This window comes from Stegostoma tigrinum, chromosome 14 (assembly GCF_030684315.1).
Source record: "Stegostoma tigrinum isolate sSteTig4 chromosome 14, sSteTig4.hap1, whole genome shotgun sequence".
NCBI lineage: Eukaryota > Metazoa > Chordata > Chondrichthyes > Orectolobiformes > Stegostomatidae > Stegostoma > Stegostoma tigrinum.
In genome coordinates, this window is record NC_081367.1 from 59623247 (window position 1) to 59640924 (window position 17678).

At 45.4% G+C, this 17678-nt stretch overlaps 1 protein-coding gene across 2 annotated transcripts in view; it reads left to right on the plus strand.

Annotated features, from left to right (window-relative positions):
• Positions 1 to 17678, plus strand: part of LOC125457653 (segment polarity protein dishevelled homolog DVL-3) — a 114586-nt gene that overhangs the window by 71347 nt on the left and 25561 nt on the right. For both annotated transcript variants that reach the window (XM_048542186.2, XM_048542185.2), the window contains exons 5-6: positions 13770 to 13905; positions 16843 to 16936. In XM_048542186.2, coding sequence (XP_048398143.1) covers positions 13770 to 13905; positions 16843 to 16936 — 230 coding nt within the window. The remainder of the gene's footprint in view (positions 1 to 13769; positions 13906 to 16842; positions 16937 to 17678) is intronic.

Below are 17678 nucleotides of genomic sequence, written 5' to 3' on the forward strand. Positions count from 1 at the left end.
ACCTGATCTTGTCAGGGGGCCAGTCATGGAACATCCCACCTGAGGATTCAGACAGTTCAAGCTATATCTGTCCCTGAACCACCTAGGCTTGAGGTTGGGGAAAGAGACAACCCTCATCTGGCCATTAGTTGACAACTTCAGGAGGGTTGCCAAAAACTCCAGCTGCCCCTCCCATAAAGTAGTGATCTGGGTGGGGGTAAATGGGAGAGTGACAGATTGGCCACCTGGAAAAAAATGACCCCACCCCAAGTCCAATGTCATCTGACAGGAAGCATTACAATCCTAACATTCTGGGGAGGAGGAGGCAGATGTTTCATTTGGTGTTGAAATATATGTGTAGCACAACAGAAGGCCCCAGCTGGTACTGTGAAGGAGTCTTTTCCGATCATGCGTATAAATACTTTTTTTTAATAGTGATGTGTTGGAAAACAGGACTTTCTCAGGGTCCCTCGGTGCTCCTTTCCTGGATGTGCTGTGCAGTGTATCCACTCTAGCTTTTGATCAGCCGTGTGGAGAGAGGACTGTCTCATTACTCATTACTTGACCTTCACTCATGCCTCTCAGGCACTCCTGTAGCGGCTGATGCAGATTCTGGGATTTCCAACATAAAACTAAATACCTGACCGCTTTCTAATGAGATACTTGACCTTCAAAACAAAGTTTTGCAAGAGTTAGTGAGAAGAAAGGACTTTGCAATAAGCCCCAGAAAACCATAGATCATAGCAAGCAAGTGCTTAAGAGGGTACTACACAAGAATAGCATAGATTCCATTAATATTTAGTAGGCCATGACACCAATAACTCTGGCAGAGACAAAGTCTATCGCATTTACCCATCACCTCTGCTTGCTGACCTCCAGAAGCTCTCAGTATGACAGCCCTTAAATTTTTGTACTTATCTTCAAAGTTAGCTGGGCCTCATCCTGGCCTATTCTCTGTAAACGTCTCCAGCCCTGCAACCATCCAGGATCTCTGCACTCCTGGAATTCAGGCGAATTCTGAGACTGTGTTTTGTATCTCCCTGCCATTGGTGATTGCATGGACCAGAAGCCCTGGAACCCTTTTCCCAAATATCTTAATCTCTCCTTTCTCCAGTTTTTTGGGTTGCCCAAATAACTTATTTAATTCATTTTGGTAACACCTTTGCAAAGTGCCCGGGGATTAATGACTCCGTTTAAAAGTGCTAAATGACTACAGTAGCATGAGGAGCCAGCAGTAATGATATATGTTGGTACCAATGACGTGGGTTAAAAAATTAAAGAGGACTACAACCTGGACAGATTGCACCAGAACCAGAATGCATCCAACCTTGCGGCTGGGAGATTTTGCTCATGCTGTTGAAGAGATTTTAAACTAATTTGGCGGGGCATTGGGCTCAGAATTTAAACAAGGAATTAGAAAGACTAAAAGGGGTCATGAAAAGTCATTAGCAAACAGAATTAAGGACAATTACAAGAGTTTTTATCGATATATAAAAGGCAAGAGGGTAGCTAGGTAAAGCATTGGTCCAAACAAGTACAAAGGAGGAAATCTAAGTGTGAAGCCAGAAGTGGTAGGTGAAGTTCTAAACAAATACATTGTGTCGGTATTCACCAAAGAGAGGGAATTGGTAGAGGATGATCTCAGGGAAGGAAGTATCGAGTTTCTAAGCTAAATTGGTATTTAAAAGGAAGAAGTGTTGTGCATGTTCATAAGTATTAAGGTAGATAAGCCCTTGGGTCCTGATGGGATCTATCCCAGAATATTGAGGGAGGCAAGAGAATAAATTGCTGGAGCTTTGACAGACATCTTTATATCCTCTTTGGCCATAGGTGAGGTCCCAGATGATTGAAGAATAGCCAATGTTGTCCCATTGTTTAAGAAGGGTAGCAGGGATAATCCTGGAAATTACAGGCCCGAAACATCAGTTTTTTCTGCTCCTCTGATGCTGCCTGGCCTCCAGCTCCACACTATGGGCTACATTAACATTGGAATCTGATAAAGCAGGGCAGTTCATTGTCAGAGACCCAGTCTCCACATTACACTCTTCACCCACAATCCACTTTTTCCTCCAATAACTCAAGACTAAAGTAGAATTCAGAGCCAGAGTGTGAAGGGTGGGAAAGATATGGAGCTGGAGAGTGAGGGGCACAAGCAGAGCAGGGAAGATGAGTCGACTGGCAGTACATCCATGGAGCAGGAAGCAGACATTTCAAGTCCATCTGTCTTTCCTCCCCACAGGTGCAGTCAGACCTGCTGAGTTTCACCAGTATTTTTTTTAATTGCAGATTTGCAACATTCGCAGTATTTTGTTTTTATTTATGGGAGGTTGAGTCAGTATTTTCAGTTCAAGCTGAGCGTGGAAAATTTTTCAGACAGGTCTATTAGGGACTGATTAAATTCTCAATGTTTAAAGTGTCATTAAGCGGTAAGAATGGGCTGTATGTGCTCCCTGTAACTAAATTAAGGAGAGACTGAAAGATTGATGATCCAGCCTGTCATCTCCTCCTTGATTTGTCCAGCTGACTGTACTTTTGGTACGTGTGAGCCTTGCTTATTGATTTAATTAATGTGCATCTATCATCAGACAGTAGTCTCAGTCCCGAAACTGAAAATAACTAACGTCACCCAACTTTTAAGTCTCCACTGATTTTTATCTGAAACTTGCTAAATCAGGTTACTGGAAGCAAAGTGTGATACTGTATGTACCATTCAAATGAATCTTAGAAAACCTGGTTTTATGGAGCATTTTCATCCCTAAGCCCTGAAAATTAAAAGAATGAACTAAGGTTTCATGACCTTTTTTCACTCATGGTTTACCTTAACGTTGGAATGTGATAAAGCAGAGCAGTTCATTGTCAGAGTTATAGCCAGTGAAGCACTTTTTAAAAACAGAAATTGCTGGCAAACCTCAGCAGGCCTGGCAGTATCTGTGGGAAGAAAGCAGAGTTAGCATTTTAAGTCCATGACTGTTCATCAGAAGTACTTTACACGTCAATTTACAATCCCAATTCATGGAATGTGGCTGCCAAATAGCATACAACATGCTGCCACTTTTAGCAATGTGGTAGTGACCAGATAATCTGTCATTTATATAAATGATTTGGATTAGAATATAGGAAGCATGGCTAGTAAGATTGCAGATGATGCCAATGCATTTGGTATAACAACAAAGTATAATAACAAGCAAAGATAGTTATTTAAGATTACAAAGTGATCTTGATCAGTAGGGCCAGTGGGCTGAGGAGTAGCAGATGGAGTTTTTATTTTAGATAAATGTGAGGTGCTGCATTTTGGTAAGACGCACAAGGGCAGAATTTACACACTTACTGGTAGGACCCTGAGGAGTGTTGTCAAACAGGTAGACGTAGAGGTTCAGGTACATAGTTCCTTGAAAGTTGCATCACAGGTAGTCAGAGTTGTGAAGAAAGCGTTTCGCATAGCTGTCATCATTGTTCAGACTACTGAGTATAGGGGTTGGGATGTCATGTGACTCTGGAGGAGGCCACCTTTAGAGTACTGTGCGCAGTTTTGGTCGGCCTGTGAGAGGAAGGATATTATGAAATTGGAGAGGGTGCAGAAAAGCTTTGTAAGAACATTATTGGGATTGGAGCATTTGAGTTACAGGGAGAGGCTGGATAGTCTGGCACTTATTACCCTAGATCACAGGATGTTGAGGGGTGACCTTATAGAGTTTTGTAGAATGACAAGAGACATAGATAAGGTGAATGGCAAAGGTATTTTCCCCAGGGTAGGAGAACTCAAAACTATAGAGCATACGTTTAAAGTGAGAGAAGAAAACATTTAAAAGGGCCCAAGAGGCAACTTTCTTTACAGAGAGTGGTTTGTGTGTGGAATGAAGTGCCAGAGGAAGTGTTAGATGCAGGTATGGTTACAATATTTAAAAGATATTTGGACAGGTACATGAATAGAAAAGGTTTGGAGGATATGGGCCATGTGTAGCAGGCCGGATTAGTTTAGTTTGGGAAACTTGGTTAGCATGAATGCCTTGGACCGAAGGGTCTGTTTGTGTGCTGTGTGACTCCATGACTCTGTGATATTAGCTGAGGGGTAAGTATTGTCCATAGTTATTGGGGGTAGATGTGGATGTGGAGTTAAGGCCATAAACCAATCAGCCATGAGCTTGTTGAATGGCAGTGCAGGCTAGAGCAATGAATGGCCTACTCATGCACCGAAGCAACATGTTTGATTGTATATAAGACTGAGGAGTACCTCCCTGCTCTTTCCCAAAAGGTCCCATTAACCAGCTGAAGGTATATATAGACATTCCATTTAATGTCTGATCCAACGGTACAGTACTGCCCCTGTTGTGGCCCCTGTGTGTCAGATCAGACTGGACTTTGTCTCAAGAATGAGAGGATAACCTCTGCCTTGGATCTATCAGACCCTCATGGTGTGGGCAGTCAAGACCATGCATGTCCAGGACCCTAAAACCATTCAGTTCGTCACCAGCCTCACTGTTTCCTTTTTTCCAAAGATGAAATCAGTGACAGAAAAGATGAGAAGTTACCCTGAGCTTGGGTTTCAGCCATCTTGGGGATGTGAAGGACAGGTGAAGTTCCAAAGTCCACTATTTAACTCCTGGGAAGTTACTGAGCGGGAGAAGGGTTAACACACCAAGTCTTTACTCTAACAGAGAATACTGGACATGCTGATCCTGCACCCATTGGAGTTCAGAAGAAGAGGTACTCTCGTTGTGACATGTACAATTCTGTGCACGTTAGACCAGATGACTGCTGAAAGGATGATTCTTTTTGTGGGAGAGGTTAGAACTAGGGAATACAATTTAAAAATAATGGGGCACCTAGTTTTTCTTTCTCAGAAGATCCTGACTCTTTGATCATTCCACTATCATTCCCTCCTCCAATAATTATTTTTAAAGTGATGGAGATTCACAAGGGAGTCCAGTTTGTTGGGTCTCTTCCAGTGCGATAGGTTACATTGTTCATCAAGCTCTCTGCACAATGTATCATCTCAAAGTGAGATTGCTGACTCGTGCAACATCTGCAGTGCAGTCGCCTGTGTCCAATTGGTTGAGGATGACCCTTGTTAAATTGCAGCGGTGCTCCTGCAGAGAAAATCCCTGTGGTACCATTGTTCTTGAGAAGATTTATACCCTGGTTCAAAATGAAGGAAGACGTGACGCATCATTGGCTGTGTGTATATCTGTGCAACTGGTTTCTGCTGGGGAAATTGAGATTTGTTTTGTGTGTGCCTGATGGCTGGTTATTTGTCGTCCTCCTGTCTTGCTGAGGCAACTCATCATACTGTCACTTCTTACCTGTAATAACTTTATACTCCAAATTGTTTGTAAAAGGGTTAAATTGAGGACAAGTTGCAGAAACTTGGTTTTTCCTGAGTGCAGAAGACAGGGGGAGTACTTATCAAGGTGTTCAATATAATTATTCAGTTGATGTAAAAGAGAGAACTGTCTCCACTGGTGGAGGAGTCCAGAAAAGGCCAAAAAATTAAACACAGAGATAATGGGAACTGCAGATGCTGGAGAATCCAAGATCAGAAAGTGTGGAGCTGGATGAACACAGCAGGCCAAGCAGCATCTTAAGAGCACTAAAGCTGATGTTTCGGGCCTAGACCCTTCATCAGAAAAGGGGGATGGGGATAGGGTTCTGAAATCAGTAGGGAGAGAGGGGGAGGCGGATTGAAGATGGATAGAAGAGAAGACAGGTGGAGAGGAGACAGCAAGTTAAAGGGGCGGGGATGGAGCCTGTAGAGGTGAGTGTAAGTGGGAACGTAGGGAGGGGATAGGTCAGTCTGGGGAGGGCGGACAGGTCAAGGGGGCAGGATGAGGTGAGTAGGTAGGAAATGGAGGTGTGCCTTGAGGTGGGAGGAAGGGATAGGTGAAAGGAAGAACAGGTTAGGGAGGCGGGGACAAGCTGGGCTGGTTTTGGGATGCAGTGGGGGAGGGGAGATTTTCAAGCTTGTGAAATCCACATTGATACCATTGGGCTGCAGGGTTCCCAAGCGGAATATGAGTTGCTCTTCCTGCAACCTTCGGGTGGCATCATTATGGCACTGGGGAGGTGCAGGATGGATATGTCACCTAAGGAATGGGAGGGGGAGTTGAAATGATTCGCGACTGGGAGGTGCAGTTGTTTACTGCGAACGGAGCGTAGGTGTTCTGCAAAGCGGTCCCCAAGCCTCTGTTTGGTTTCCCCAATGTAGAGGAAGCCACAACGGGTACAGCGGATGCAGTATACCACATTAGCAGATGTGCAGGTGAACATCTGCTTGATATGGAAAGTCGTCTTGGGGCCTGGGATAGGGGTAAGGGAGGAGGTGTGGGGGCAAGTGTAGCACTTCCTGCGGTTGCAGGGGAAGGTGCCGGGTGTGGTGGGGTTGGAGGGGAGTGTGGAGCGGACAAGGGTGTCCCAGACAGAGGGGTCCCTCCAGAATGCAGACAAGGGTGGGGATGGCAAAATGTCTTTGGTGGTGGGGTTGGATTGCAGATGGCAGAAGTGTCGGAGGATGATGCGTTGTATCCGGAGGTTGGTGGAGTGGTATGTGAGGACTGGGGGAATCTCTTCTGGCGGTTATTGCGGGGACAGACTGTGAGGGATGAGTTGTGGGAGACATGGTCGAGGGCGTTCTCGACCACTGCGAGGGGGATGTTGTGGTCCTTGAACGAGCACACCTGGGATGTACAGGAGTGGAATGCCTCATCCTGGGAGCAGCTGTGGCGGAGGCAAAGGAATTGGGACTAGTGGATGGAATTTTTGCAGGAAGGTGGGTTTGAGGACGTGTATTCTAGGTAGGTGTTGGAGTCGGTGGGATTGAAATAGATATCGGTTTCAGGGTGGTTGCCTGAGATGGAGACAAAGAGGTCCAGGAAGGTGAGGGATGTGTTGGAGATGGTCCAGGTGAACTTGAGGTTGCCGATACAGTCATCGATGAAACGGAGGAAGAGGTGGGGTTTAGGGCCAGTATAGGATCAGAAGAGGGATTGTTCCACGTAACCTACAAAGAGTCAGGCATAGCTTGAGCCCATGCGGGTACCCATGGCCACCCCCTTTGTCTGTAGGAAGTGGGAGTATCGGCACCGCCTCGCATTCCCAAGAGGAGCTCGAACAATTCATCCACTTCACCAACACCTTCCACCCCAACCTCAAGTTTACCTGGGCCATCTCCAACACATCCCTCACATTCCTGGACCTCTCTGTCTCCATCTCAGGCAACCACCTCGAAACCCAATATCTATTTCAAGCCCACTGACTCCCACAGACACCTAGAACACACCTCCTCCCACCCACCTACCTGCAAAAATTCCATCCCCTATTCCCAATCCTTCACCTCCACCAGAGCTGCTCCCAGGATGACACATTCCACTCCCGTATATCTCAGATGTGCTCGTTCTTCGAGGACCGCAACTTCCCTGCACAGTGGTCGAGAACGCCCTTGACCGTGTCTCCCACAACTCATCCCTCACACTCCCTCCCCGCAATAACCGCCAGAAGAGAATCCCTCTAGTCCTCACCATTCCACCCCACCAACCTCTGGATACAACGCATCATCCTCCGACACGTCTGCCATCTACAATCCGACCCCACCACCAAAGACATTTTCTCATCCCCACCCTTGTCTGCCTTCTGGAGAGATCACTCTCTCTGGGATTCCCTTGTCCGCTCCACACTCCCCTCCAACCCCACCACACCCGGCACCTTCCCCTGCAACCGCAGGAAGTGCTACACTTTCCCCCACACCTCCTCCCTCACCCATGTCCCAGGCCTCAAGAAGACTTTCCACATCAAGCAGATGTTCACCTGCACATCTGCTAATGTGGTATACTGCATCCGCTGTACCTGTTGTGCCTTCCTCTACATCGGAGAAACCAAGCAGAAGCTTGTGGACCGCTTTGCAGAACACCTACACTCTGTTCACAATAAACAAATGCACCTCCCAGTCACGAACCATTTCCACTCCCCCTCCCATTCCTTCGACGACATGTCCATCCTGGGCCTCCTGCAGTGCCATCACCATGCCACCCGAAGATTGCAGGAAGAGCAACTCACATTCCGCTTGAGAACCCTGCAGCCCAATGGCATCAATATGGATTTCACAAGCTTGAAAATCTCCCCTCCCACCCACTGCATCCCAAAACCAACCTAGCTCATCCCCGCCTTCCTAACCTGTCCTTCCTCCCACCTATCCCCTCCTTCCACCTCAAGCCACACCTCCATTTCCTACCTACTCACCTCATCCCAACCCCTTGCCCAGTCCGTCCTCCCCGACTGACCTATCCCCTCCCTACCTCAACACCTACCCTCCCCTCTCCAGGTTCCATCCTCTTTAACTTGTCTGTCTCCTCTCCACCTATCTTCTCCTCTATCCATCTTCGATCCACCTCCCCTTCTCCCTATTTATTTCAGAACCCTCTCCCCATCCCCTTTTTCTGATGAAGGGTCTAGGCCCGAAACGTCAGCTTTTGTCCTCCTAAGATGCTGCTTGGCCTGCAATGTTCATCCAGCTCCACACTTTGTTAGCGTTAAAACTAGAGCCAGGTTGTTCGCTTCTTCACGGAAAGTTCTTTATGTGCATGCAGATAGACACAGACTCTCTCCCTTGCACACTGTCACTCTTGCTGTCTCACTCATGCGCAGCATGCATGATTCTCTCGTTTCCCCCAGATTAGATTGCCTGCAGTGTGGAAACAGGCCCAACAAGCATTCACCACCCCTTGGAGCGTCCCATCCATCCCCTCCCCCCTCAACCCACACACCCCACACACCCCTGAACACCACGGGCAAGTTAGCATGGTCAATCCACCTCGCCTACACATCTTTGGAATGTGCGAGGGAACAGGAGCACCCGGAGGAAACCCACGCAGACACGGGGAGAATGTGCAAACTCCACACAGACAGTCGCCCGAGGCTGGAATTGAACCCAGATCCCTTGCACTGTGAGGCTGCAGTGCTAACCACTGAGCCACTGTGCTGCCCCTTCACGGCTCTCTCGTTCACACACAGATTAACACTCTCTCAGATACAAGCTCTCACAAACATGTGGACATTCACACATGAACATACAGAAACAGACTATTGCAGACACAAGCACCGACAGGCACACAATCCCTTTCTTTCTCTCACATCACACATATATACACACGTACAGAGCTGCAGACTTATGTGAGCTTACATACAGACACGTAAATAAACACACACGCATGCCTGGTCTCTATCGCAAAAGAAGGGTTGCAACCATGAAGTGGGGAGGTGGAATAAGGAGCTGTAGGTTCCACATAAATACAGGTCACTGCAGTAGGGACAGATCAGGTAGGTGCAAGTTTCTCTGTCCTATTTGACCTAAGCAGTTTGACTGCCTGGTTTCCAACTAGACTCACCATTGATCAGAGATGCAGAGAGACCCACTGCTCCTTACCACTTCCCCTGACCCCGCTGCTCTCACACGCCAACCACTGCGTTAACTGGTGTCAGATGCTTGTGGGTGTGGGATGTGGAGATGACGGAGAAATTGAAAGTTTCGAGACACTGCTGAAGGTGAGCTGTGTGGGAGCATTGGCTTCCCTCCCTTGTCAGGGAGAGAAGTGCTGATCTTTAAAATTAAAAATGGTTCTAATTAAAGTTGAATGGGATTCTCAGAAGCTGTGCCCTTACATGACGGCTGAAACTAATTTATACACTGGCTACTGTAAACAATATATTGTGCAAAAAGTACTGGGAGATATAAAATAGTGGAGGCACAAAAGACTTTTATCATCATATAGAGTTTTACAACATAGAAATGGCCCCTTTGACCCAACTGATCTTTCTGTGTTTGTGTTTCACGTACTTTCCATTCATCTTACAAAAATAATCCTCTATTCCTTCCTCCCACATGTACTTATCTTGGTTCCCCTTAAAAGCATCAATGCAATTCAGTCAAACCACTTGTGATAACATATTCCCGTTGTACTATGTTCAGAATTTTCCCCTGAATTCCTTATTGAATTTATTAGGAACTGACTGGTAGAACTTCTAGCACAGTGGGCATATCCCTGCCTTGAGGTGGAGGCTCTGGCCCAAGCCCCAGCCCCATATCTGGACTGGTCGCCAATGGAAGGTGCATTGTGACTGTGCGCATTGATCGTCAGCCTGTAAATCGCTTCTTGACACCTGACAGCAGGCAGCAATCACGGGAGAGTTACCGGCTCGGTCAAACTGCAGAAGGTTCCAGTAAATCATGCTGTAATTTTCCCACCAGTGTGGATTGAGCCAATGGTGGCCTAAGCTTCAATGATACGAGACAAAAATGGGAGAAGACACAAGCAGACAGCTTGAGGATATCTTCTAGTGCAGCCTAAATGAAAAACTGACTACTGGCCGTTCCAGAGATCTGAAATGAAAGCAGAATATATGAGGAGTACTCAACGGCTCTAGCAGAAGAACTCTCTACAGATGCTGAATCCTCCTTGCATCCTTAGCCAGTTACTTCTCAGTGACTTTTACAGAGACAAATCTTCATTCAGCAACTATCTCCGTGTCTGATGTATTCTGTTTGGAACCTGATAATCCACAGCACAGCTTGTGTTCGGAATCCACCTGTGAGTGCGGGAACCTCTGGGGTAATTCTCGGTTTCTCCAACTGTTGCTCCGAGCACACCCTGAGACCCACATCCATGCCCTACACCGCATCTCCCTGTAGCTGTTGCTGCTGCCAAAGCTGCTGAGTATTTGCAATATTTTAATCTTTTTGTTGACGGCCCTTAATTTTGGACACAAGTCACTTTTGAAATTACAGACAGATGATAATGCAGGCACACTTTGTGAGGCATTTTTTGTAGAGCAAGATCCCACAATCAGCAATACATGAGAATCAATCTCTTTTTCATGATTTTGATTGTGTTCAGTGCACCAGGGTAGCAACATTCCCTCTTAGTTTTCTTTCTTCTGCACGGACGACCAAGGTCCGTATACAGCAGTGACTTCCAGAACAGGAAATCCGTTCCAGGAACGTTATTAGCTTGCCGGTTAGCATGCATGGACCATTGGAGTGACTGCACAGCCTAGAGGGTGCGTTGCAGAGCCGATGGCGACGTGGTGGTAATGTCATCGGGTTAGTGAGTCAGAAGCCCAGGCTAAAGCACTGAGACACAAGTTCAGATCCCACTACAGCAGCTGGTGGAGTTTAAATTCTGTCAATAAATCCGAAATTTAAAACTTGTCTGAATAATGGTTACCGTGAAACCGTCATGGCCAGTTGTAAAAACCCATCTGGTGTACAGATATCCTTGAAGGAAATCTGTTCTGTTTACCTATTCTGGCACTATATTACATCCAAACACAACAAACAATTTGCTGAATTTTTATTTTCATTTCTCTGAGTATCTATTGAGGTCGTGAGAATTGGATCTGGAAGTGGCTTTTACAATAGAAAGGAGGAGAACACGCCCCTATCAACATCAGTAGAGCTGAGATGGAGAGAGTCGAGAACATCAACTTCCTAGGAATGACAATGACCAAAAATCTGTCCTGGTCCTCCCACATAGATGTGACAGTCAAGAAGGTACAACAATGCCTGTTCTTCTACAGGAGGCTTAGGAAATTTGGCATGTCTGAACCATGGAAGGCATTCTGTCTGGGTGCATCACGGCTTGGTACGGCAACTGCTCTTCCCAGGACAATAAGAAACTACAGAATGTTGTGAACACAGTCCAGACCATCACCCAAGCCAACGTTCTATCCATTAACTCCATTTACACTTCTCATTGCCACAGAAAGGCAGCCAACATCAGCAAAGACCCCTCCCACCCCAGTTATACTCTCTCCCAATCTCTTCCATCAGGCAGAAGATACAGAAGCTTAAACACATGTACCAACAGGTTGAAGAACAGCTTTTTCCCTGGTGTTATTAAACTTCTGCATGGACCGCTGTAATTTCAAATCTAATGTTGGTCTTGCTTTTGTGCGCCTACTGTGCAGCTATAACCTTATATGCCTCACTCTGTCTAAACACCCAATGATCTATTTGTCCTTGTATGTTATGCTCTGCCTGTATTGCATGCAAAACAAAACTTTTCACTGTACTAAGACACATGTGACAACAATAAATCAAACCAAATCAAATTGTCTCAAGTTGGGGAAAAAAGTCATAAAAGCTCGCACTCATATAGTGTCTTTCATGATCTCAGGATGTCTGAGTGCAGCTTTACTAGTATAACCACTTTTGGACATTTCATCGGCAGACATGACTGCAGTTTTTAACATGTTGTCCAAAAAATGGGAATCAGGCGATGCATCACTGTGCTTGGTGTTTTGCTCTTGTATCAACTTATACCATGTGCACATGCCAGGACTGAGGCTGCAAAAACTGAGCCTAACTTGCATTTTCCTAATAACTTGTTAAGACCTTATGATACCCCAAAGTTTTCTCCAGCCAGTGACAAACATTTGAAACATGGTCACTGTTCTCATGCACAATCCGTGGTAGCCAGCTCCCAAAAACAGCAATGCAATTTGTTTTTATTCACTCAGCTTATTGCTCTTATTTCCTCTAACTGGGAATTATTATCCCAGTTCATGTTGACATTGGACAAGTCAGATCTCAGAGTGGAACTATTATGGACCACAGATTTTGTTTCAACAATTTGGTTACTGTGGTGTCAGTCACTGCAGATATTCACAGGGGGCTGTCAATGTGCTTTTAACAAAATAATATAGTCTTATTAAACAAAAGGGAAAAACAAAGCTCAATATGGAAGACAGTTTAGAAAGATCTTACCATAAACTGCAAGAAGAAAAATGCAACCTGTTTTCCCAGCAATATATTTTATAATGAAATCCGGTGAAGTAACACTCCCATTTTTTAATTTCTTGTGAAACTAACAAGGTTGCAAACCTTTCCTTTCTGCTCATTTCTGCACATATGCCAGATATGATTCTGCCCATTACTGTCTCTCCTGAGACACAGAGACACAGGCTAATGCACTGACACATTTCTGAATTCAAAGGAAAATGCAGGGTTTCTTCCAGATACATTGACGACTTTGAGTTGCTAAGCAGCACATCACACTGAACCTATTTCTGGCCTCTGGTATTTCCATATGTCTGTTTCTAGGTCATAACTCTTAACTGAGTAAACATTTCAGCAGTTATCTCACGAGGTAGTTTAAGTACGTGGGAACAGCAGCACCTGCAAGTTCCCCTTTAAGCCATCACCACCTTCTCAAGGCAACTTGGGATAGGCAATAAATGCTGGCTAGGTCAGTATTGCCCACATCGCTTGACTGAATATAAAATGTTATTTAGTGTAAGTCGCATGATTTTTAGGAAAGGCTTTTTTGACCTAATGCTAAAACAAGTTCTGACCCTTAAAAAATAATTACCTTCATAGAATTGAAAATCAGAAACCCATCAGAAACCTTATGTACACAAATTGGTGAATAATAATAATATATCATTTAATAAACCTTTATCATATGAGTGGGTTGCCTGGCATTTTAGAATTAACAATTAAGAGTTAACAACAGTGTGGTGGCTTTTGAGTCATTTAGTCCAGAATAGGAACTTATTCTCGACTCCAGATCCACGTCATCCATCCACATTGTAATAACTTTGTGTGGAAAGTGTGCCACCACTTGTGTGGTGCCAATAGAAAAGAAGAGAGATGGGGTGATTTTACCAGGCTTCTGAGAGTTTCTGGACATTGATTCTGTATGTTTGAGTGCCTGGTTTTACTTCTCATTGATCAATGGTGCCACAGTTCTCTCCACTGTGCTGCTGTGAGATTTAACCTTAGACATTTGGCCTTTTATCCACAGTTCCTCGAGTCAATGGCCACACGAAGCTGGAGAGGCGGCACGAGGTTGGCAGTTATGAAAGCTCTTCTACCTTGATGAGCAGCGAGCTTGAAACCACGAGCTTTTTCGACTCAGATGAGGATGATTCCACCAGTCGGTAGGAGAGACTTGCAGTGAAAAGGATGCTGAGTTTGTGGAAAACTTCTGACGGGGCAGTAGGACCATGGGGTAATTGGGTGCATGCAGGACAATGATGGAGTAAGACTGAATTAAAACAGCCTCCGACATATCTTTTAGGAACTGGGTCAGTTTGACGGAGATGGGAAGTAAAAACAATAGTAAGAGTGTGGAACTGGTGATGGAAGACATTTAGTGAAACAGATGGGTTATTACGTGAGCACATACAGCGCCTTAGTTAACATGCCGTCTATAAGACAGTACTCTGGGGGAGGAAAGGTGAGAATTGATGCTTTTACGGGAGAGAACCTAACAAGGATTGGAAAAGAGAGCACAGAGCAGTCAGACCCAGTACAGATATTCTCCATGTCTCGGAAAAGTGATTCATTTTCACAAAAAAGAGCTTGGGAAAGAATATCTCAGAAAAAAATGAAGCCAATGTTTACAGTCTCCCTACACAACATCCAGAATAGAACCTGGGGCTAAAGGGATCAAAGGATATGTATTTAAAGCTGAGATAGATTTGTGATCGCTGGGGAATCCAGCGTATTAGGAAAAGTGGCTGCGAGTAGTCTTAGACCAGCCACGGTGCCATTGAATGGTGAAGCAGGCTTGAAGGGCTGAATGGCCTATTGCTGTTCCTATTTCGTAATGGCCCTAATTATGTATTAACCTGTGGTGGGTGCACTACAGACTTGGGCACCGACATGCCCTCTGTAATTCAGGGGTGAAATGTGTGGCAAGGTGTTTGCCTGGGTTTCCTCATTTTACGTGGTTCCCACTGAAAACACGCAGGGTGAGATGATTTAATGTCTGGGCCCCGTCTGTGCATCTGCCCTCCCCATGGCCCCACTGCATCTGAGACACCTGTGCTCATCTAGCTCTGGCTCTTTCAGCATCTCTAAGTTTAATTACTCCACCAGTGTTGGCCACGCTCCCAAGTGCTGGAATTCCTTCCCTATAAACCTCTCTCATCGCCTGTAAAATGTTTAAAACTCTCCTGTTTGACCAAGCATTGCCCAAGTTGTCCCTGGTATCAATTGGTGCCAGTTTATGTTCCTGTGCAGCACCTGGGGATGTTTTACTACGTGAAAGGAACAATACAAATGCAAGTTCTTATTCCCGAAGGTAACCTCTTCAAAATAAACTGTTGAATCTTAACTATCCTTGCACATTTTGTTGAACATTTTTGATGGTTTCTGTGATGTCCACTGCCCTCTGGTGGTTCATAAGGTTTGTTGCACCTTCCAGGAAAAAAAATCTAAATCTGTTGTGTCAGCATTACTGACTAATGTGTTTATTCCTGTTTTTCAGGATGATTATTTTGCCTCCAATTTTCTTTCCTCCTCAAGGCCCAAGCTCTTGTGGGAGCTTAGTTCCACGACCCATGTACACTTCCAGTACTTTATCAATATGTACATCCTTTCTGCATGATGGTAGATAGTCAGTCTCTAAGGGTGGCATGGTGGCTCAGTGGTTAGCACTGCAGCCTCACAGCGCCAGGGACCCGTGTTCGATTCCAGGCTCAGGCAACTGTCTGTGTGGAGTTTGCACATTCTCCCTGTGTCTGCGTGGGTTTCCTCCGGATGCTCCGGTTTCCTCCCACAACCCAAAGCTAGGTGGATTGGCCATGCTGAATTTCCCATAGTGTTCAGGGGAGTGTAGGTTTTAGAGGGATGGGTCTGGGTTGGATGATCCAAGAGGTGGTGTGGACTTGTTGGGCCGAAGGGCCTGTTTCCACACTGTAGGGAATCTAATCTATATTAACCCACTCATGTGATTTGATAATACTTGGGATCCACCCAAATGCCCTCTACCCCCACCATTCCTCTTCCCTAAGAGCCTCAAATTTGGACACCACTCTGTACTAGGCTAGATGATGCCTCAGCTAAGATAGTAACCATGGTGGACTTTCCATTGACTTACAAAGTTTACGTCATTGACTTGAGCACAAAATCTGGACTGATACTTATGGTACCTCGTCAAGGGAATGCCATGTTCCTGCAGGCACTGTCTTTGGATGAGCCATTCAACCAAATTCTCAGTTGACTGCGAAAGGTCCCATATCACTGTGGTGCGGATTGTTGTGGGTGTCCTGGGCCAACCTTTATGTATGAAGCAAGGTTTACCTGCTCCTTATCACATTGCGGGTTGAAGGACCTTAATGTTCATAAGTTAGCTTCCATGTTTGCTTTATTACAATGGCTATGTCACTGAAAAAAAACTAATTTCTATGCCCTGATTTTAGAAACAGCTCTGTATAAATGTAAATTCATTTTTATTAAGATGCTTGAAGCAGAGCTGTCAGTAAATATTGAAATGTTGTAGCAGCTTGAAATGATAGCTTTGGGAAACATTGTATGTCTTGTAAAACATTCAGTCGGAAAATCCTCAGTTTGATGCTGGCTAGCCCCAGTCAGGAGGAGAGACACTGCAGGTAAGCTCAGTGCTCAGAATGAGTCACGGACTCCTGCTCTTGGTCAGAAACGTCTTATGCAACTTCATAATTTTACCATTTTAACCCTGGTATCTTTCTGCTGAATCTGTGCTGGAGATGTCCATTCTTTCTGAGGTGCATTGGTCAGAGTTGAAAGCAACAATTGCAGATGGAGATTGACCAAGTCTCTGAACAATAGAATTGATTCCTCACTTTTGCCACTTGATGTGAGAACCGACATTTCATTACCTTGTGTATACGAAATTGATCAAGAATAGGTGTGGGACTGGCCTGTCACCCACTGTCTGCTTGTGTTGTCTGCTACAAGGAGAGGTAACCAGAGAGCTCCCTGCATCTAGTGAGTGGTAACTCCAGGTGGAATCACTCACCCAAGATAAACACGAACCCAGTGTGAAGATGGAGGATTGTGTTTGAGCCCAGGGTCTACCTTAGTGTTTCTGTCACTCACTCCTGTTACAGGTTCAGCAGCTCCACAGAGCAAAGCAATTCGTCCAAACTCATGAGACGACACAAGCGACGGCGAAGGAAACCACGGATCCCCCGGATTGAGAGGGTGAGTGGATTCCTTGTCTCTTACTGTAACAAACTGGTGTCTCAAGTGCACTGTTTTTTAACTGAACACATGTAGAACATTAAAACAGGCGGAATTACATTGTCAGGCACCCAGCGCTACCATCCAGCACTCCCAGCATTGATACAAAATAAATCTCCCTCAGCACCATCCACATAAAGTGCTTCAGGATAGGTACAGCACCAGGTTAGATACAGAACAAAGCTCTCTCAAATCTGTCTCCATTGAATGCTCCAACGTAAGTACAGCACCAGGTTAGATCCTGGGCAAGGCTTACTCAACACTATCGCCATCAAATGCTCCCAGGGCATGTACAGCATGGAGTTTGTTCGGAATAAAGCTCCCTCTGTTCTTTTAAAGTTCCATCGACACCGTCCCAGTCAAAACCCCCAGGGGCAGGGACAGCACTACTTAGATGCACAGTAAAGCTGCCCCTACTCTTTTAAACTAGAAACAAATGGAAAGTAAAGTTGACACAGTCCCCATCAAACACTCACAGAACTGGTACGGCATGGGGTCAGGCGTAGGGTAAAGTCTCTTCAACTCTTTCAAACTGAAAGTAAATCTCCTTTGGCACTGTCCCCCTCAAATACTCACAGGACAGGGACAGGACAGCATTAGATACATTGTGAAGCTAGGTTTACATCTGCAGTTGTCTGTTCATGACCTGCTTGAGCCTATCACTGGGGATATTGGGTGAGGATGGGGATCTGATTTGGCTGCA